Raw genomic sequence first — 19,007 nt, 5'->3', positions numbered from 1 at the left:
AGGTTTGGAAGGTTCTGCTCACTCCTTTCTACGGCTTTAAGTCTTGCTTTTCTCCTAACAGTGAATAACCAACCCCGTTGGTAGTGGTAGCTTGTTGCTCTTCTTACCATACCGAAGGTCTTGAGTTCATGTAAAATGCAAAGCAACATCACAAAAATTAAGAAAAAAGTCTCACCTCGGTGGTCGCCCCTCGTAAGTTATTTGGCAAACGTTCTTTGGCAATCACGCCAAGTATTTATTTTTTTGTATTTAGATGTTGTTCCTGTCTTGTTGTTCCTGAATTACACCGATGCCTGACGACAAGACAGCTAGTTTTCAGTTCACCATTTTGGACTAGGAATAAGGGGGGACACTTCCAAAGATTGCAGAAACGTGCCGTGGGCCACTGTATCAAAAGCTTTTTATAAGTGTAGCGCCACAAGTACTGTTCTGTGGTGGGGTTTAGGATTCAATACTCAAGTTATATATGTGGGTGTTGTTCTTGTTGTTTTATTAACGATAAAGACACACCCCTGATGTTTTGGAGAGTGTTATCGATGTGAGTGATGAGGGTCGCCTTTAGTAGCTATTTTACATATTAGTCAGCTTCTAAAGTTTCGTTGACAAACCTTTTTCTGAGCATAAAACCGATCCACGCAACTATAGAGTATTGGGTTCGATGTCGTAAAAGCGTCCGACAGATTGCCTGCGTTTGAACATTGTTGAAAGCAACTTCAATGTCGAGGAAGCCTGCAGGTTTTACTCTTTGCAGTTCATTGATTGCTCGATGACGCTGACCATCTCAGGAAGGGCACTTTTAACCGATTTGACCTTCCTGTGTGCGTTTTGAATTGCGTCCATCCTGCAGTCTCTCGAGTATTTTAAGGATAAAAAAAGTAGAAGCTTATTGACCCGTAATCTTTGGTTTTCGAGTGATTTAGTTTCATTGCTTTAGAAACGAATACCGCCTCTATACTTCCCCAAGCTTCGAGAACATAACCATGTAGATGGGATATCAGTTTGTCGTCCTCGTGTAGAAAGTGCTACTTGGTTCTAACGTTAAAATTATGCACAACGAAGTAAAATGTACTATCAAATATTTGTTGATGCTCATGAAAAAAAGAAACCTAAGCTACTTGCTAATTGAAATTAGAATAGATGCGTATGAATATTTTAAAACTTATTGCACAGCTCATCCCTTTTAATCCTGCCATTCAAAGCTACGTAGTAAACTCTTAATCCTGTCAAAGTGCGAAATGAGCAAAATTGTTATCATACAACGGTACTTTCGCTTGAACGGAAATTGAATGAACTAAGGAGAATGCGGAAATTTTTCTGATTAAATTTTCACACATTTTAAGAGTGTCTATAGACGAGTATGTGCCAAATACGTTTCATATCCGTACATAGGCATATCCTTTTAGGAAAACGTCTATTTCACGTATATTTCTCTTTTGTTTAATCGGGCAGTGTGATGGATTTGTGCTCTAATTTGACAAGCATAACAAAATAAAAAAAATTTTTACTACAGAAATGTAATTAGAATGATCTCATATTAATATAAATATTTGAAAGTATTTGATATGAGTTTAACGGAGTACCGAACGTATCCTTTACAGCTGCGAACACGAAAATAGCAGCGCCAATTTTTACCAAGTTTCCTCAATAAAATTTTTATTTTTTATATGTATTCGGTAATTTGAGAAAACACTTCTTTGTTATTGAAACGAAATAAACCAATCTCAAAAACTTTTTCGAAAATTTAAAGAATATTTCGAAGTTTTTATTTAGTGTTTCAACATTTTTTTAGCATATAGTTTGTAGACCAATCAATTTAAGTCTAACAAGCTATGTGTAGATCTGGCAAAACTGGCATTGATTTTCGCAATTTTTTTTTCGAAGAGTGCTTTGAATATGCTTTCCACACAAAGGGCGCATATTAAATTTTTTATATGCCAGAAAATCTGAAACACTCTTCGGAAACAAATTGTCAAAAATCAATGACAATTTTGCGAGACTTATGACTTGTACTTTGTTGGACTAAAATTAGTTGGGCTATAAACTACGTAGTCTAAAAACTAAACAATAAATTGGAGAATTTCTTAAAATTTTCTCGAATTTTCGAATTTTTTCGCAAACTTTTTTGAGATTGGTTTGCATAGCTTTAGTTATAAAGTTCATGAAAGCTATTTCCTAAAACAAAACTGAAAATTAAAAAAAATATTCGAAATTAACGTAAAATTTTTGCGATGTTTCGAAATTTTTCGAAAACTATTTTGAGTGTTAACTAAAAACGGTCAGTAAAAAAATTCGAAAATTCCTAAAATTTTATCGAAATTACAAATTTTTTCGAAAACGTTTTTGAGCTTTCTTCGCACAGTTTTAGTTATAAAGTTCATGAAAGCTACTTCCTAAAACAAAACTGAGAATTAAAAAAATATTCGAAATTAACGTCAAATATTTGCGATTTTTCGAAATTTTTCGAGTCAGTTAAAAAATTCGGAAACTTGTAAAATTTGCTCAAATTTTCGAATTTTTTCGAAAACGTTTTTGAGGTTGGTTAGCATAGTTTTAGTTATAAAGTTCATGGAAGTTTTTTCCTAAAACAGAACTGAAAACTAAAAAAAAATATTCAAAATTTTCGTAAAATATTTTCGAATACTTTTGTACTATCAATAAAAGATTCGGAAATTCGTAAAATTCTCTCGAAAATTCGAATTTTTTCGAACATGTTTTCGAGATTGGTTTACATAGTTTTAGATATAAAGTAATATTATCCTAAAACAGAACTGGAAACTAAAAAAAATCGAAATTTTCCTATAATTTTTTTTCGAAATTTCGAAAATTTTTCGAATCGTTTTTTACTATCAATAAATAATAATTGACGAAATTTAATAAAAATTGCCACTTCTATTTTAGTGCTCGCAACTGTATATCAGTGATGGCCATACTATGCTTACATATTCACGAGTAGCATAATCACTTAATCAACAGTGGGAAGAAATACTTCATTAGGAGCCATAAAATATACTTTTGTAGCGCTTCCATCATTGATTTGGACTCTTAAATTAGAAAAATAGTTATACGTGCATGCATTGCAAGAAATCATAAAAATGAGTCCGAAATGACTCCTAGTCCGATGAATTTGAAGCTTCTGATGAGTCCTTTTGAGCCCTTCGAAACATCCATTTACTTAATTAGCGCTTAACTGTTTAAACGGTTATGGCCGTCCAACAAGACGCGCAAGTCGCTTCTTTTCCCTGCCAACTGGCGCCAATTGGTCACACCAAGGGCGTTTAAATCGTTTTCCACCTGGTCCTTCCAGCGGAGTGGGGCCGCCTTCTTCCTCTGCTTCCATAGGCGAGTTCCGATAGAAACACTTTCTTAGCCGGAGCGTCATCTTTCATTCGCATAACATGGCCTAGCCAGCTCAACCGCTGCGTTTTAATTCGCTGAACTATGTTTATGTCTACTTAAAGTTCGTACAGCTCATCGTTAAATCTTCTTTGGTACTCGCCATCGCCAACGTGTAGAGGTCCATAAACCTTTCGCAGAACTTTTCTCTCGAACACTCCCAGAGCCGCTTCATCTGATGTTGTCATGGTCCATGTCTCTGCACCATATAGCAGGACGGGTACTATAAAGCTTCATATTGCATTTAAACCCCGATAAAATATCTAAGGAGACTTCTTCATGAGTGAAAAGATGAAATCCAGCAAAACACAAAGCAACCATGTTATAAGACAAACCAGCAAAGGCATTTGCAGAGAGGTGGCACGTTTTTTTCTCAACTTCTGACCGGAGAAGGCGTATTTGGAGCCCGATCACCAACTATTGCAGAAGATGAACTAAACCTTCCCTGACAGACTGCCAACACTGTAAAACAACTTTGTTTTGGAAACTCCAAAAGATTAGTCTCGAAGATAGCAAGCTTAAACACTGATATACTTAACGCCTGTTCGACAAATGAAGAACTCTGGTACGGTATGAAACAGCCGAAATCATTTAGCTTGAATGCCACAAATGAGCCTCATCAGTGAGTACCCAACATATGTCGGACATACCTAGCACTCAAATGCTCATAGCAGGTCTTGGTGAATCTTGGCTACTGCGCAAATGGCTCAATCAACACTATAGATTTTTATGGGACTTAAAACTAAGAAATTACAACTTCCAACTTACCAAATTTTCAGAATACTCATTAAGGAAGTGTTCGGTGCTGAAGAAGTCTTCAGTACTTCTGCGGTATCAGTCATCAGCAACTTGTTTTTCACACAAAAACCTTCCGGTAGAGCTTTTGCTATGACATCAACGTGAACATACAGAAGAAGTAAATAGTGTTCCCAGAGTCCAATGCCCGAAACTCACAGTAGAGGAAAACAGACTTCCCAGGGAGTATAGTGCAACTCTTATTAATCAAGAATCAGCATCAAAATATGCAATATATATCCTCCATGTATTGTGTCCCCACATGAGACCAACGTTTTCAATTGTAAGTTGGAAGGAAGACCCCTAATACCTACATATATATCTTTGGTCCAACTATATTACAAGTTTTCTTTCATCTTCTTTCTTCTTTATTGGTCCACGACCATAAAAAATATAAATTTACAAACCAGAAATTCAGCGAAGAAAGATGCATAAGCGAAGGAATATAAGATAAACTCAATAAATTTTTTAAATTCTTCTTTTAATGTCTTTTCTAAAATATAACATTTAAACAATATTCTTAAGACTGGTAAAACTTTAAGCTAAGTATTTACAGTTAACACGGGGTTTTTTCGAATCTTAATTACCTAAAACTTACTTAAGCTTACTCCTACATTTCAACTAAACCGCACGATCGGTTCATACAATATGACTGCCCATCAGCATTTCCCTTCGTTTCCAGCTTCACATGTTTCGCACAACAGCAATGCTGAGTACTAGTGGAACGCACTGGTGAGGAGGTAGGACTCTGCGGCAACTGCATCTCACTCGACGATGAAGATGGACTCTTACCACCGCTGGAGGTGCCAAAATTGAAGGTAGGACTTTCTGACCCCTTCTTCTGCTTAACACGACGATTTTGAAACCAAATCTTAACTTGTTTCTCTGAAAGTCTCAAACGATTAGCAATCTCAATGCGACGTAAACGTGACAAATAAGCATTCATTGAGAATTCGCGTTCCAACTCGAGCAGTTGAGTGCTTGTAAAAGCGGTGCGTATGCGCTTGCTTGAATCCGCATAATCAGTTATGACTGGAGTAATTTCTGTTGGAATATTGCGACCACATGACGTTACAGCAATAGCGGACGTTGTATAAGGAGAACATGAGCTCGTTGATACTATGCAATGATTACTCGGATAAGCGGAACTCCCGAGATTTGTAGGAGTGCTGCTGCTGCCTTTATTTGGTGAACTTGCAGGCGAGCACGAAGCTGAATCTTGTTTGTAACGTTTTGCCGACGGTGTTTCATCGCTAAAGCTACCGCAATCAATTGTTGAACATGTCGACGAGGCGGATGGTGATGTGCAAAAAGCGTCGGTTAGAGGTAGCGTCGGGTTGTTGTAGGTGATTGGTGTGGGTAGTATGTAATTTTCATAGCCGAGCGTTCTACGTTTTTGCGACAGGAGTGAGGCAGTGTAGGGATGCAGCAGTGGCGCTGTGTGTGCATTGGAGAAGGCCGCTACTGCAGCTGCTGCTGCGGAGTGTTGTTGCTGCTGCTGTTCGCGCTGTATTTGCTCTCTTTGTTGTAGTTCTCTTTGCTGTAGCTTATGTTGATGTTGCTTTAGTTGCTGTTGCTGCTCGAGCTGTTGCTGTTGTCTTTGCTGTTGTTGTTGTATGCCCAACGAAAAGAGGTAACTTCCCACATAACTCGCTGGGTATGGAAAAATGGACATGTTGGGCAACATTGCTGCTGCTGCTGCTGCCGCCGCCGCTGCAGTTGCTGCATCCATTGCTGGTGGTGTAGTGGTGCATCCATTGCTGCCGTTATTAGGCAGTGTTGTGGCCGTTGGAGAGCCCAGCGTCTCTTTCTTCGTTAGCGGCACATCGCTGAGTAGCGAATCCATAAGAAATGAGCGCGACATTTTCACTTAAATTTTAAAAAAAATTTTTTTGATATACGAAAATATATGTAAATTTTTTTTAAGTCAGATTTTATCTTTCGTTTAGTCCGTTCACGATCACTCACAATTTGTAACTGTGCCAGCAGCCACCAAGTGATCCTGCTTTATATACCAGGGTGTCCGATGTAAGGGAGGATTGCATTTGAGTTGGGAAACTACCCTCCGTGGCACACGGCCATATTGTTAAGCAAAAACAATAATAGCAACAACAAAAACAACATCAAACCATCCAAACCTTCCTACCACAAGAAATTATCATTTGAGGGTAGTTATCGTTGCCCTTACTTTCAAACTCATTGCTTGTTGGCTTCAGCCAACCAACTATTAAGGGACCATTTAGAGAGTTTTCTTAACACGCTGTCAATTAACAAATTATTTTAGTTGTTGTTGTTGTTTTTTGTGTTTACTTGTATGCATTTTGTTTGTTGTTTTTAAAAAGGCGAAGTTGTTAATAGTTTGTAATTGTTGCCATTTATGCTCCGCCCTTGCTTTCCGTTTGGCACTTCAAAATTTGGTCTTTGTGCCGTGCTCAAGAGGTCCGTCTGTCTACCTATACCTTTGGCAGCTGGCAGGTAGTTACATTTGTGATCTTAGTTATATATTTCGTATCATATGAATAAATAGAATGTAGTAAATGGCTTATGCCAAGCAGGTGTGTGGTTGCAAAGATGCTGAGATGCTGAGTTTGTATATCTAGCGAGTTGCAAGATGGGGTGATATTTTGATTTTAAATATAATTGAAAACCTTATATAATGATGATTAAGCTCGATCCACATTTAAATATAGTTAGCTGCTTTAAAATGATTATTATTCAAATTAATATTTCATCTACCATACGCTCTTGCACTTATCAGTATAAGTGTGAGTTTTGTTATGTTATAAGATTACCGCGAGTTGAAAAGGGAAGCGAGGCGATTTTTAAGGAGGAAAGAAAAAGACAAATGTAGGAAGGCTTGAGTGGGAAGAGCTTGAGCTGTTTGCCGCCATGAATTTTACGTTTTAAGTCCGGGGTAAACTCCTGTAAGAACTAAAACGGCGACTTGATAACCGATGTACAGAGATTACTTAGATTTTGAAGGGAATACTTCTCTGCCCTCGCTTAAATGATGTCAGCGATGTATCGCCAAGAAAAGATGTTGAACCTGAGCCCGCAAACGATGATGATGGAATTTATGTTCCCCATCCCGATTATGACATAGTCAGAATAGCAATAACCAGACTAAATGACTACAATTCCGCTCCCCAGCGGGTTGGGGGGTTAGAATATACTCGCGGTAGGTATGCCTGTCGTAAGAAGCGACTAAAATACCAAATAGATTCAAGGGGTTGAGTAGCGCAACCCTTTCAACCTCACTATCCTTTCAACCTCACCTATCCGTGGCGAATCCTATTTCATTAACAGCCGAGGCTATGCCGACCCCGAACTCCTCATTGATGTGGGGCGGTCTGGCCTAGTCGAGATGGTCGAGCTTGGTACCGGAACGTACCGGATTTGCATCCGACAAGAGATCATCAACTTCGATAACACTCCCCGAGGCCTTCGGGAAGTGTCCTTATCGCTACAACAGCAACAACAACATCAACAACTACAAGTCCGCAGAGGATGATGATTTGCTTGGAAGAGCTATTCAGAGAAATTTGTTAGGCGCATACATAAGAATTTTCCAAAATTTGATCGGCAGAGTGCACGCCAAAATGTGCGCCAACTATCCCATAATCAGCCTTTTTAAGCGCTTTAGTCGCTTTGCTTCGCTTTGACGCTTTAATATTGCTATTAGATAACAATGAAATGCATTCGCTTTGAAGCGGACAAAGCAATTGCAAATAAGGACCTGTCAGGTGTATTAGGCGAGATATAAAAGCCCGCCGTATATCGGCTGATTGGGCCTTATCAGTTCATACAATTTTTGAAAAAATCCGCGACCCATCTTCGTCAATTTTAGAGCTACCTTCGGCGACACGAAAAGGAGCTGCCTATGTACGACTAAAGCTGATTTTGGTTTACGCGCAAAACGTTTACGGCTGTGCAAAATAACGTTGAGAAATACCATCATCTAAGTCAGCATTGGAAAGGACCTCTTCGAGCCGTTTGAAACTAATTGAAGTTTCAGATATCATGCTGGAGTAAATTAAACTAGCTCTAGAATTTAATCGCTCTGGAACAATATTCTATAAGAGCGTTCAATTACTGGCGTATGCTGACGACATTGATATCATCGGCCTGCGCACCCGCACCGTAAGTTATGCTTACTCCAAACTGGAAAATGAAGCGGGAAAAGTGGGTTTGATGGTGAACGAAAACAAAACGAAGTACCTGCCGTCTTCGAGCAAAGAGCTAAGCCGTAATTAAGTAAGTAAGAGCACAATTTTAAGAAAGATCTGCCTCGCCTTTTACCCTTCCTTCCCCGCTTCTCTTCCCCACACTTACATTCTCCCTGCAACTTCCACTCTCACTCTCTTTCGTACTTTCGCTCTTTCTCACAATCCATCCCTAAATATTCCCCTCCATCTACCCTTTGTGAGTATTACTGGTACGTAAGTCTTCACCGAATATGAGTCTGGAACTTTACGGTTAGTAGAACTTTCAATTACTAGCCCGACTGTGCATGAGCTATTTGATATGACAACATCGAACATTATTGGGCATGTCACCTCCCTTTTCTTATCTATGCATATTAAGCAAATTCAAAAAATTGGTGTTCAGATGTGAAAAGCGTCATACCCAAGTACCCAAGACATATCGGCTTATAGGTAGCTAATTTTTGTGCTATCGAAAGCGTCTTTCAAAGCGAAAATCTGGTCGATATTGGCCTTACCAAGTGAACGAGCCTGCGCCAGATAGAACCTTATATTCGCGACTGAAGAGACTGATTGAAGGTTCTGCTTTCTTGTATATTGGACAGAGAGCAATTAAATAGAAGCTGGTGTGTACGCATTATTAACTCCACGCCGCGGTTTTTTAATAGCCCTGCAGGATGACTTACGGCGCCCGCAGCTTTGTTGTTTTTTAATCGGAATATGTTTCCTCATAACTTGAGAGTTCTCTGGACATCGGTAACCCGGTCGCCATTTTCGTTCTTACATAATTTCTCTCTGGATATAAAACATTCTCTCTTGAAGGTGTATTTTTTAAAGCCATTTTTTGGCACAATTCTTGTTCCTCGCTTTAACGCTTGTTTTTTTTTGAATAGGAATCACGCCTTCTTGGTTTTCATCATACAAAGAGATTTTCGGGATCTTCGGAATTCAATAGCGATGGAACGGAATGCTTCCTAGATATACTCAGACTACTCATTAATATTCCGGTGCGTGAGATGAGTTGAGAAATCCTTCGACGCCTACCTCTTTGCCGTTTTGGATGCACACTTTTAGCCGACACAAGACCGCTAGAATTATGGCTCCAAAGGAATGGTGATCCCACTCGATATAAGGCTTTAAATTGCACGTCCATAACATTGAATGTATGCCGCCAATTTTTCAATTGGGATGCTGCCATGTAGATTGAAGGATCAAAATGAAAGGAAGGCGCAGAATGGAATTTTAAATTGTTATAATTCGAAAACTGGGATACCAGTATACCCTTGAACAGAAAATGAAATGACTTAATTTGCTCTAGGTCGAAAAAGGAAACGAATGAAGAAGCCGAGTTTTGAGTTACAACTCAATTACTTTTTCAAATGCGGAGTACCGAACAGCATACAATAATCTACACTACATATCCGGCTACTGAGGATATGCAAATTTGTGTTCTTTTATTTGAGGCTTAAAAAATAACGGATTTTGAATTTACAAATCTCTTTGTTATACAAATTGTATCGAAACACAAAAAGAACTCGGGACTCACAGAACACACGTGGGACTCATGAATGAATTTCGACGCATAACAGAAAAACAGTTTAAGCATTTCTGAAGATCAATTACACGATCTGTTGAACGTGTTTAATCGTTTGTGAAGAAAACAAAGAAAATTAATTATGTAGAAAAAGAGCAAAGAGGCACCATAACGGAAATTGGTCAAAAAGTATGAAAAGAAAAGACTTAACACAAGAGATTAACAAACAAAAAAAAAAATAGCAAAGAAAAAAGTACAAAAATCTTAAGGATCAACTCAAGTGGATAAGAACAATGAAACAAGACAACAAAAAAGCAAAAAATGGGCAACGTCCAAGCGTAACGCACGAGACCAACAGACGCCCCAACAACAGATGCGCTAATAAAATTAAAAAAAAATTGTTTTTCGCAAAATGGAACAAAAAACACAAAAACTGAAAATGCAAAGCGAAAGAGCAGCTGTGAATGAAGAAAATTGAAGCAAAAGAGGCACGATTTGTAAAAAATTTTCTTTATAAAAAAAGAAAAAATAAAAAATAAAAAAAAAACATTTTTAAGTACTTCCTTTATATAAATGGACAAAAATTAAGCGAAAAATGTCTCCTTATATAAAGCCATATTTTTGCTAAATTTTGATTTTTAAATTTTGACATAGAAATTGCAAAAATATTTATGAGAAGTAAAAATATAAAAGCGGAGCACACATTACTTGGATTGGAAAGTTGGTAGATAAGGAGACATTATTAGTCAATCAATTGCGCTCCACCTTTATATTTTTACTTCTCATAAATATTTTTGCAATTTCTATGTCAAAATTTAAAAATCAAAGTTTAGCAAAAATATGTCTTTATATAAGGATACATTTTTCGCTGATATTTGTCCATTTATATAAAGGAAGTGTTTAAAATTTTTTAATTTTATTTTTATTTTCTCCTTTTCTTACATTTTCTCGATGTCTTAACCTATCTGTTAAGTTATACGTTTGTAGCTCAATGAGAACTTACATAAAAATCAATCCCAAAATTCCCTACGTACCGTTTGATTTTTCTAAATATCTCAGTCCGTGCGCTCCCTAGCGAAACTTTTTGTATTGTGTCATCGGCTTTCATCGGCCTCCGAATTAAGCTCTAAATTTTTAGCCTCTAGCCCGTCGAGAAGTTACTTAAACCCCGTTTTCAAATTTCCAAATTATTATCTAATTTTTTCGATCCGTGCCCCACCTAACGGAATTTTTTTCTCCTTTTGTTCCTTAGCCGCGGTGTCTTAACCTGTCTCTGAGGTTTCATGTTTGTAGCTCAATGAGAAGTTACTTTAAAATCGATATCAATGCACGAAATTTCCAAATTCTTATTAAATATTTCGATCCGTGCGCCACCTAACGGATTATTTTTTTATCCTTTTCTTAAATTTTCTCGGCGTCTTATCCTATCTGTGAAGTTTGACAGTTGTAGCTCAATGAGAACTTACATAAAAATCAATCCCAAAATTCCCTCCGTTTCGTACGATTTTTATAAATATATCATCCCATGCGCCCCCTAGCGAACCTTTTTGTATCGTGTCATCGGCTGTCATTGACCTCTGAGTGAAGTTTGAAATTTCAAGTCTCTAGCCCATCGAGAAATTACTTAAAAGCTGGTTTGAAAATTTTCAAATTCTTATCTAATTATTTCGATCCGTGCGCCGCCAAACGGATTTTTTTCCTTGTCACGGTGTTCTAACCTATGTGTAAAGTTTCACGTTTGTAGCTCAATGAGAATTTACATAAAAATCGATTGCAAGATTTGTATGAAAAGCGGACAAACATTCAACCGACTTAATATAAAGGAAGTAAAAATTGAAGCAAAAGAGGCACGATTTCTAAAAAACTTCTTTATAAAATAAAAAAAAACCAACAATTCAAAAATATCTATTAATGAATTTAGAAAAAAAAAACTTGCGAAAATGTCTGCAGAATTTCTATTTACTGCAATTTTATTCAAAAGAAATGGAACGGGACATAAAATTTTAATGCCAATTAAAGAGAAAACCGAAAACAAATGGGCGAAAGGGCATTAAAATGAACAATACATGGGCGGTACTTTGCTTGCTTGGTAGTCCTATATTGGCTATTGATACTTGGTAGCCGATATGCTTGTAGTATTTCCACAAACTCACCTACAATGGAAATTCGAAAATTACACAATTAATGCCAAATTGACGGGCATTTGCTCAAAAATTAAAGAAAACAATTTTTTTTGTGATAACGTACAGTCGCTGGTCATTAATGTAGGATCAAGTAATACTTTTTGCAATTTGTTTATGATTTTACAGCAAAGCGTTTACTCAGGCCAAACACGGGCAAGGATTTTTCGAGGAATTCAATTCAAGTATTGTAGTTTGAAGGCGAAAAGAATAAGTCATGAAGTAACACGATGATGACGCAACTCCTGGCATCTCATAGAAAAGTTACCCATCAGACACCTAATCAACAAGAGATAGGCTAGGTTGAACTCACCGGTAAATAAAAACCTCACAAAGAGTGAATGGTCCATAGTGTTAGCAGAATTTGTTTGACGATAATTTTTTGATAACGATAGCATTTTTATATACGAGCCGGGCCCGTGCGCATCTTGCGCAACCAATATAAACGTCTCTTATCAAATATCAACAAAAATCAGCTGTTCTATCAATCAATAGCTTTGTTCGCGTATTTTTCCAACAGAAACTTACAAACAGCCAAAATCCTCTCAACTATCAGCGGTTTCCTCTGATAGAGAAAAATATGTAAAAAAGTACGCGAACAGAAATCCATCAAAAACTATCACAATTTGCGAACAGCTGATGAATTATTTGGCGGCAAATTTGGCAATGTTGTATCATAGCTGGTGGATGTCCGTAAAGTTTGTCCGAGTCACCAATTCATCCAGATGTTCGCCCTGATTTTCATTAACATATACCTTTTCCATGCTTTATTTTCCGGCTGCAATACTTGAATTAAATTTCGCAATTTGCGTAAATTACAACCAGCAGTTTTTCGATCAGCTGTTTTTCTGTTTGTAAATTGCTGTTTGATAACAAAGCGATTACTTTGCGGTGGCAAATCGATAGCTCATCGTAAACTCTTGTTTTCGATAGCAAACTTATAAGACTTCGATAAGAAATCGAGAACACGTCTATACTTCGGTAATAACACATCGATAATAGACCGATAAGTAATGGATAACAAGCCCGCATCAATTTAATAACAAATTCACGCTTTTTATGTGTGGAGCCCAAATTGTATACAACTCACATTGAATTTCGGTACCTTCAAACTTAGTGCAAGCATCAGCTACCAGGACTTATGTTTTAAAATATATCCGTGCCCTTGGTGGATAACAAATATTTCCTAGGACCATAGCTGACTCGAGATCTGGCAACTATCGATATATATATTGATGCGACTGCAGCTTAAGCACGCTTCCTCCAGAATTTCTGCGAGACACTGCAGTGATCTGGTAGCCTGTAGGATCTACTTATTTCTGGATTGGTGCTTAGCCGAAGGGGCACCATTGATAGACAACTGAAACCTGAAAAAGGCAAAAAATACAGGTGACACTTACAACCCTGTATGAGATTGTGTGTAAAACAAAGTACAATACCACCTAAAAACACACCCCACGTATTCTTGTGAAGAATACTCCTTAGACATTCTATGTAGAGAATACACATAAGTCAGGCTGCGATCGGGCTACAGGAAATGCCATCCGCCAGAGGTGCAAACAGTACCCACAGGGAGCACTTGAAATCGCTTATAAAAAAGATCGTATCCGCAAAGACCTTGCGATTTGCAAAACTTAGTACACTCCCGCGGTAAGGCATGCTTGTCGTAAGTAGCGCCTAAAATCGTCCATAGACGCGATGGATTGAGGGGTCAAAGAAGCGGGTTCTGCGATAGTCGGTCTTATACCAATGGGTGGAAATTGCGGAGGGTACCGGTAATTCATATCGATAAGACTCCCTCAAACCTTCGGAAAGTGCTTTGTGGTTAAGAGAGCAACAACAACAAAAATGTAACAATTCCTAATTAAAAGCTGATAACGTCTCTACGCAATCCAATCGTGTGGATGGCTTAAAAATGTCCAAACAGCATGTGTGACTCTAACCTCAAAGCTGGAGAAAAGTTAAGAAATCATTTAACGTAAGTCGGTTTGCTGAATACACGAAAACTCCGATAATTGTAGACTTATCTTCTATAATGCTTCGCCGTGTTCCAAATAACATAGCGAAAAAGCATGATATTGATAATGAGAGGTGAAAAGCATTATATCTATAGATCGTAGATCAAGTAGCACATTACTGTCCCTTGCGTAGAACTATCCACCTGTATTAGCTAAAGTTCGCCAAATCGACGTCTGCTAATATTTTGACTTATTGACTCGTATTTAAATGACTATTAACCGGACGTAAATAAGACGATGGACGATTGTTGATACTAGATTGTCGTTTGATTTGGAGATATCATCGATATGCAATCAATCTCAAATGGTTCGACTTCAAGACATCAGTAGAATTACTTCTGTAAGCGAGGGATATCTAAGCTATAGAAAATGAAGAGCAGAACCGAAGAGCTCATACTATGTGGCATCCGATTATTGTGACACACTAATATTATTCACAGTTCACACTTTAAGCTCCACTTTTGGGGGTGAACCTCCCAATATGATTTCGTAGCATTGTTTTACTTGGTCGAAGAGCTTTACTAGGCCGAGCGAAATTATTATGGTGACAGCCTTTGAATTGTCTCATGTGACAGCGTTTGAATTGTCTCATGTGGCATCGCTACCGGAGAAAGGTAGAAATTTTGAACGTTGTTTTTACGAGTTTTTTCTCTCCGATGATTGAAATAGACCCCGATTCACCAGTACAGAAATATTGTGATTTAAATAGTTTTCATTCATGGAACGTAATAGTCTCTATGGACCCTGAATTTCCACTTTTGCCCGGAATCCAATCAGCTGATGCGGCTAAACAGAACCTCAACTCCGATCAGGGGAAAATTTTTGTTTTGAATGACATATGTATAAGACAATCGATATGAGCACCTTCCTAAGCACTCTCGCATAGACATTTTCATTATTGGTAGAGGGTACTGTGGTCGAGGAGTGGGAGTTGGGATTCAAGGGGTTGATAAGCGCAATACAAAGCTTTATAGCTTCATAACGTCCGCAACCCAATTGTCAACCTCACCTAAGCGAGGGGAATCCTGTTACAAATACGTATGTATCATACACATATTTAGCAGGCGAGGCGCTGGCGACCCAAAGTTCTTCATGGAACTAGGGGGTCGGAGCGGGATGGCCTAGAAGGTTTAATGTGGTCATACAAATCGTTCCCGAAATGTACCTTAATGTTGCTTTGTTACCAGAACGTACCTGATCTATATCGTACAAAGGACCATCAACATCGATAACACTCCCTAAAACCTTCGGGGAGTGTCTTTGTCGTTAATACAACAACAACAGGAGTGCCGACAGATCAGGCTTTCCTAACGATTCATATTGGGCTTAAGAAGACTGGGAAAAGGGAAACTGATAAGCCTTTGAAAGTATCATATTGTTTCAAACAATAACTGTACCTCGACGGCGCCATGAATGTAATGACTCCTAGCAAGTGAATGACTGGTCATTGATGACAGTGTAGGCTCCCTTGCTGAGTATGAAAACATCTTCTTCATGTAGCGATGCAGACTCGCTCTGAAGGATTTGGGGAGTTTTATCGATGTTGATGGTTCTTTGTCAGAGTTATGCAGATCTGGTACATTCTGATAACAAGAAAAAGCTGCGAAGAAAGAAACAGTATGAAACGATATAGTTTTAATGTTCCACTTCCAGATATTTTAAGCCAGTTTGCAAAGGTTGACGCAACAGATCGTACGTGCTTCATTGGTTTGCTTGAATAAGAATAACCGAAAACCCAGTGCTACTCACCAAACTGATAATAAAATTTACTGTTGCCAGGGAGAAGCAGAGTTACGTGACTTTGGTCACTAGCGACGAATCGTACTCTGGTGTCGAGGTCTGTAATAAAGTCATAAACTATTGATTTAACTCCAACACCCTGCGGATGCAAAAGAAGTCCGAATTAGCAATGGACGATCTAGCGATGTATGCGTTGTAAGAACCGAAAAACGTCAAAATATTGCGCGCAAACTGAGGTGGTGGGGACAAGAAGTCTGCAAACGCTTTGAGCGTACTGGACAATACCGATGGCCATATTTCACTTGATTCAAACTAGCCGCTAGTGGGCGGTAGTAACTCCTACCTATCTTATCATTCCTTCAGTAATCTTAGATCAGTGCCCACCTACTGTAGGTATGTACATAAGTACTTGTAGACAGTGTTAAGAGCTCTCCTCAATACGGTGGTGACTTTTTGACATTTTATAGCCACTTAACATGTGATAAAATATTATCAAAATACAAAAGGACCACCGCTGCGACATCATTGCTGCTCGATCTTGTACGCAGCAACACTTCTTAGGCCCATACGAGCACACGATCACACATTGTCATTAACGCATTCACTCCAATCAATCGATCGAACAAACAACCAAAAATTGTTAACAAAAGCCCAAAATCTTACAATCAATAAAAAAACAGAGCAAAAGCAAGCAAATAAGACCCAAAGACAAAAAAGGACAATTCATAATCCTTAAATGCTATTATTTAATAGAATTTATGTAAGAAAATCTTCTGTATTTTCGTATTTTCGACGAATTGTCACCATTGTCCATAGCCAAACAACGCCAGACAAACCGACGACATACCCGACTCGCCCTTTTTTTGTCTATTTGGTGTTATGTAGCCTTGTTTAAGGATAACAAAAGCAACTATGCAACATCGAGTGTAGTGCTTGAGCTCAGTGATCGATGAATGAAAGTGCGAGTTTGTAAGACTCTTTGAGCCATTGTGGCTTTGATTCTCAATTTGACAAACTACGCAGGACACATACAAAAAAAGGTAATAAAATATTTGACAAAAAGTTACGAAAAATGTCCTGAAAATTTGTATGCACAAACACACGCACATTCAGCAAAAAAATCGATCATTGATCGTTAGCCATAAGAAGATCGTTGCTGAAGTTGAACTGCGCGCCGTTTTGTCTGGCTCGGTGACGTGCTGTGTTGTACTGTTTGGTGTTGTACAATCACTTTTAGTGCTGAATAAAATTGGTCCCTTTGGATTTTTTTTTGCTGTTAACAAAAAAATTGATTTTGTATGGTATGTAGGTAATCGTAAGGCTTGGCTCAAGAGCGTGTAAAGTGTGTTAATGAATTACCTAAGTAATTGCTATTATTTTTATTGGCGCAATGGTGTAAAATTGTAAGAAAAACTCGGCCGAGTTGACGGTAGCGTCATTTTTAGCTACTTAAACATCAACTTTTAATAAATTATTTGTATTTCATTTAATATCTGAGCACTATGATGGAAAAAGGAGATTTTATATGCTTTGAATCTGGCATTGAGGGATTTGGGATTATGGTAGACGTTGACATAGACTACACCATTTCCAGTTATAAATGAGAAGAAACGTAACATGAAAATAAGAACAAGCAATTGTAAATGAGAAACCGTCATATGGAAATGAGAATAGTTACTTGTAAATGAGCGTCAGTTAGAAATAAGATTTGTCAGTAGTAAATTAGATTAGTCAATTGTAAATAAGAAAGCGTGAAATGTAAATGCGAAAACGTCATATGAGTATGAGTATCGTCAATTGTAAATGCGAAATCGCCACTTCGATGTGAGAAGAGTCATATGTAAATGACAGAGGGTCAAATAAAAATGCGAAAGCGTCCTTTGTATTTAAGAATAGTGAGTTGAAAATGAGAAGGCGTCAAATGTGAATGCGAAGGCATCATATGGAAATGAATAGACAGCTGGATATGAGAAATGAGTATGGGAAAGCATCACATGTAATTGCATGAGGTTCATACATTCATTTATACGGCGCGATATGTGTATCTACTCCATATCCAGTTGTGAATGAGAAAGCGTTAATTGAAAATAAGAACAGGCAATTGTTAATGAGACACCGCCACATGGAAATCAGAGTACTTGTAAAAAAGAAAGCGTCAGTTAAAAATAAGAATTGTTTGTAGTAAATTAGATTAGTCAATTGTAAATAAGAAAGCGTCATATATAAATGCGGAAACGTCATATGAAAATGAATACAGTCAAATGCAAATGCGAAATCGCCACTTCGATGTGAGAAAAGTCATTTTTATAAATGACAGAGCGTCAAATGGAAATGCGAAAGCGTCATTTGTATTTGAGGACAGTGAATTGTAAATGAGGAAGCGTCAAATGTAAATGCAAAATCGTCTTATGGGAATGATAATAGTCAGGTGTAAATTAGAAATGAGTATGCGAAAGCGTCTAATGTAATTGTAAGTGGCTCATACATTCATTTATACGGCACGATATCAGTATCTACACCATGTCCAGTTGTAAATGAGAAAACGTCACTTGAAATAAGAACAGGCAGTTTTAAATGAGAAACCGTGATATGGAAATGAGAATAATCACTTGCCAATGAGAAAGAGTCTATTAGAATTAAGATTCGTCAATAGTAAATTAGATTAGTCAATTGTAAATAAGAAAGCGTCATATGTAAATGCGAAAACGCCACATAAAAACGGGTATTGTCAATTGTAAATGCGAAAGTACCACTTCGATATGAGAAAAGTCAAATTTTAAATGACAGAACGTCAAATTGAAATGAGAAAGCGTCATTTGTATTTGAGAATAGTAAGTTGAGAATGATAAGGCGTAGATGTAAATGCGAAATCGTCATATGGAAATGAGAATAGTCAGGTGTAAATGAGAAATGAGTATGCGAAAGTGTCACATGTAATTGCAAGAGGCTCATACATTAATTTTTTCGGCGTGATATAAATATCTAGAGTGCCATCGATGGACCGACAAAGGAACCGTTTAGCATGAGCACATGTGCTGCTTAAGTTAGGTCAGTTTTTCAACGATGGGAAGAGTAGGCGAAAGATTTAAATTACTTAGTTGTTGTGTGCAAGTACAGGCCAAGCCATTCGCGAATAGAGCTGATG

The 19,007-nt window shown here is 37.8% G+C and overlaps 2 protein-coding genes across 6 annotated transcripts in view; both read right to left on the bottom strand.

Annotated features, from left to right (window-relative positions):
- The window catches only part of Sytbeta (Synaptotagmin beta), a 381,108-nt gene that overhangs the window by 159,313 nt on the left and 202,788 nt on the right, over window positions 1–19,007 (bottom strand). The gene's annotated exons all lie outside the window — the stretch shown is intronic.
- On the bottom strand, window positions 4,799–6,052 carry ind (intermediate neuroblasts defective). Its single transcript, XM_067790883.1, has 2 exons — window positions 5,778–6,052; window positions 4,799–5,693 (listed from the first exon to the last, which is right to left on the bottom strand). Exons 1-2 carry the CDS (start codon window positions 6,050–6,052, stop codon window positions 4,799–4,801), a joined length of 1,170 nt encoding a protein of 389 aa, XP_067646984.1.

The sequence above is a fragment of the Eurosta solidaginis genome, chromosome 5, assembly GCF_040869045.1.
Source record: "Eurosta solidaginis isolate ZX-2024a chromosome 5, ASM4086904v1, whole genome shotgun sequence".
Taxonomy (NCBI): Eukaryota; Metazoa; Arthropoda; class Insecta; order Diptera; family Tephritidae; genus Eurosta; species Eurosta solidaginis.
The sequence above is the reverse complement of the archived record's forward strand: the minus strand, read 5'-3'. Positions and strand labels throughout refer to the sequence as shown.

Coding starts and splice junctions, on each gene's coding strand:
- ind (XM_067790883.1), bottom strand. CDS start 6,052: ATGTCGCGCTCATTTCTTATGGATTCGCTACTCAGCGATGTGCCGCTA. Junction 5,694..5,777: donor CAACAGCAAAGACAACAGCA/ACAGCTCGAGCA, acceptor GCAAATACAGCG/CGAACAGCAGCAGCAACAAC.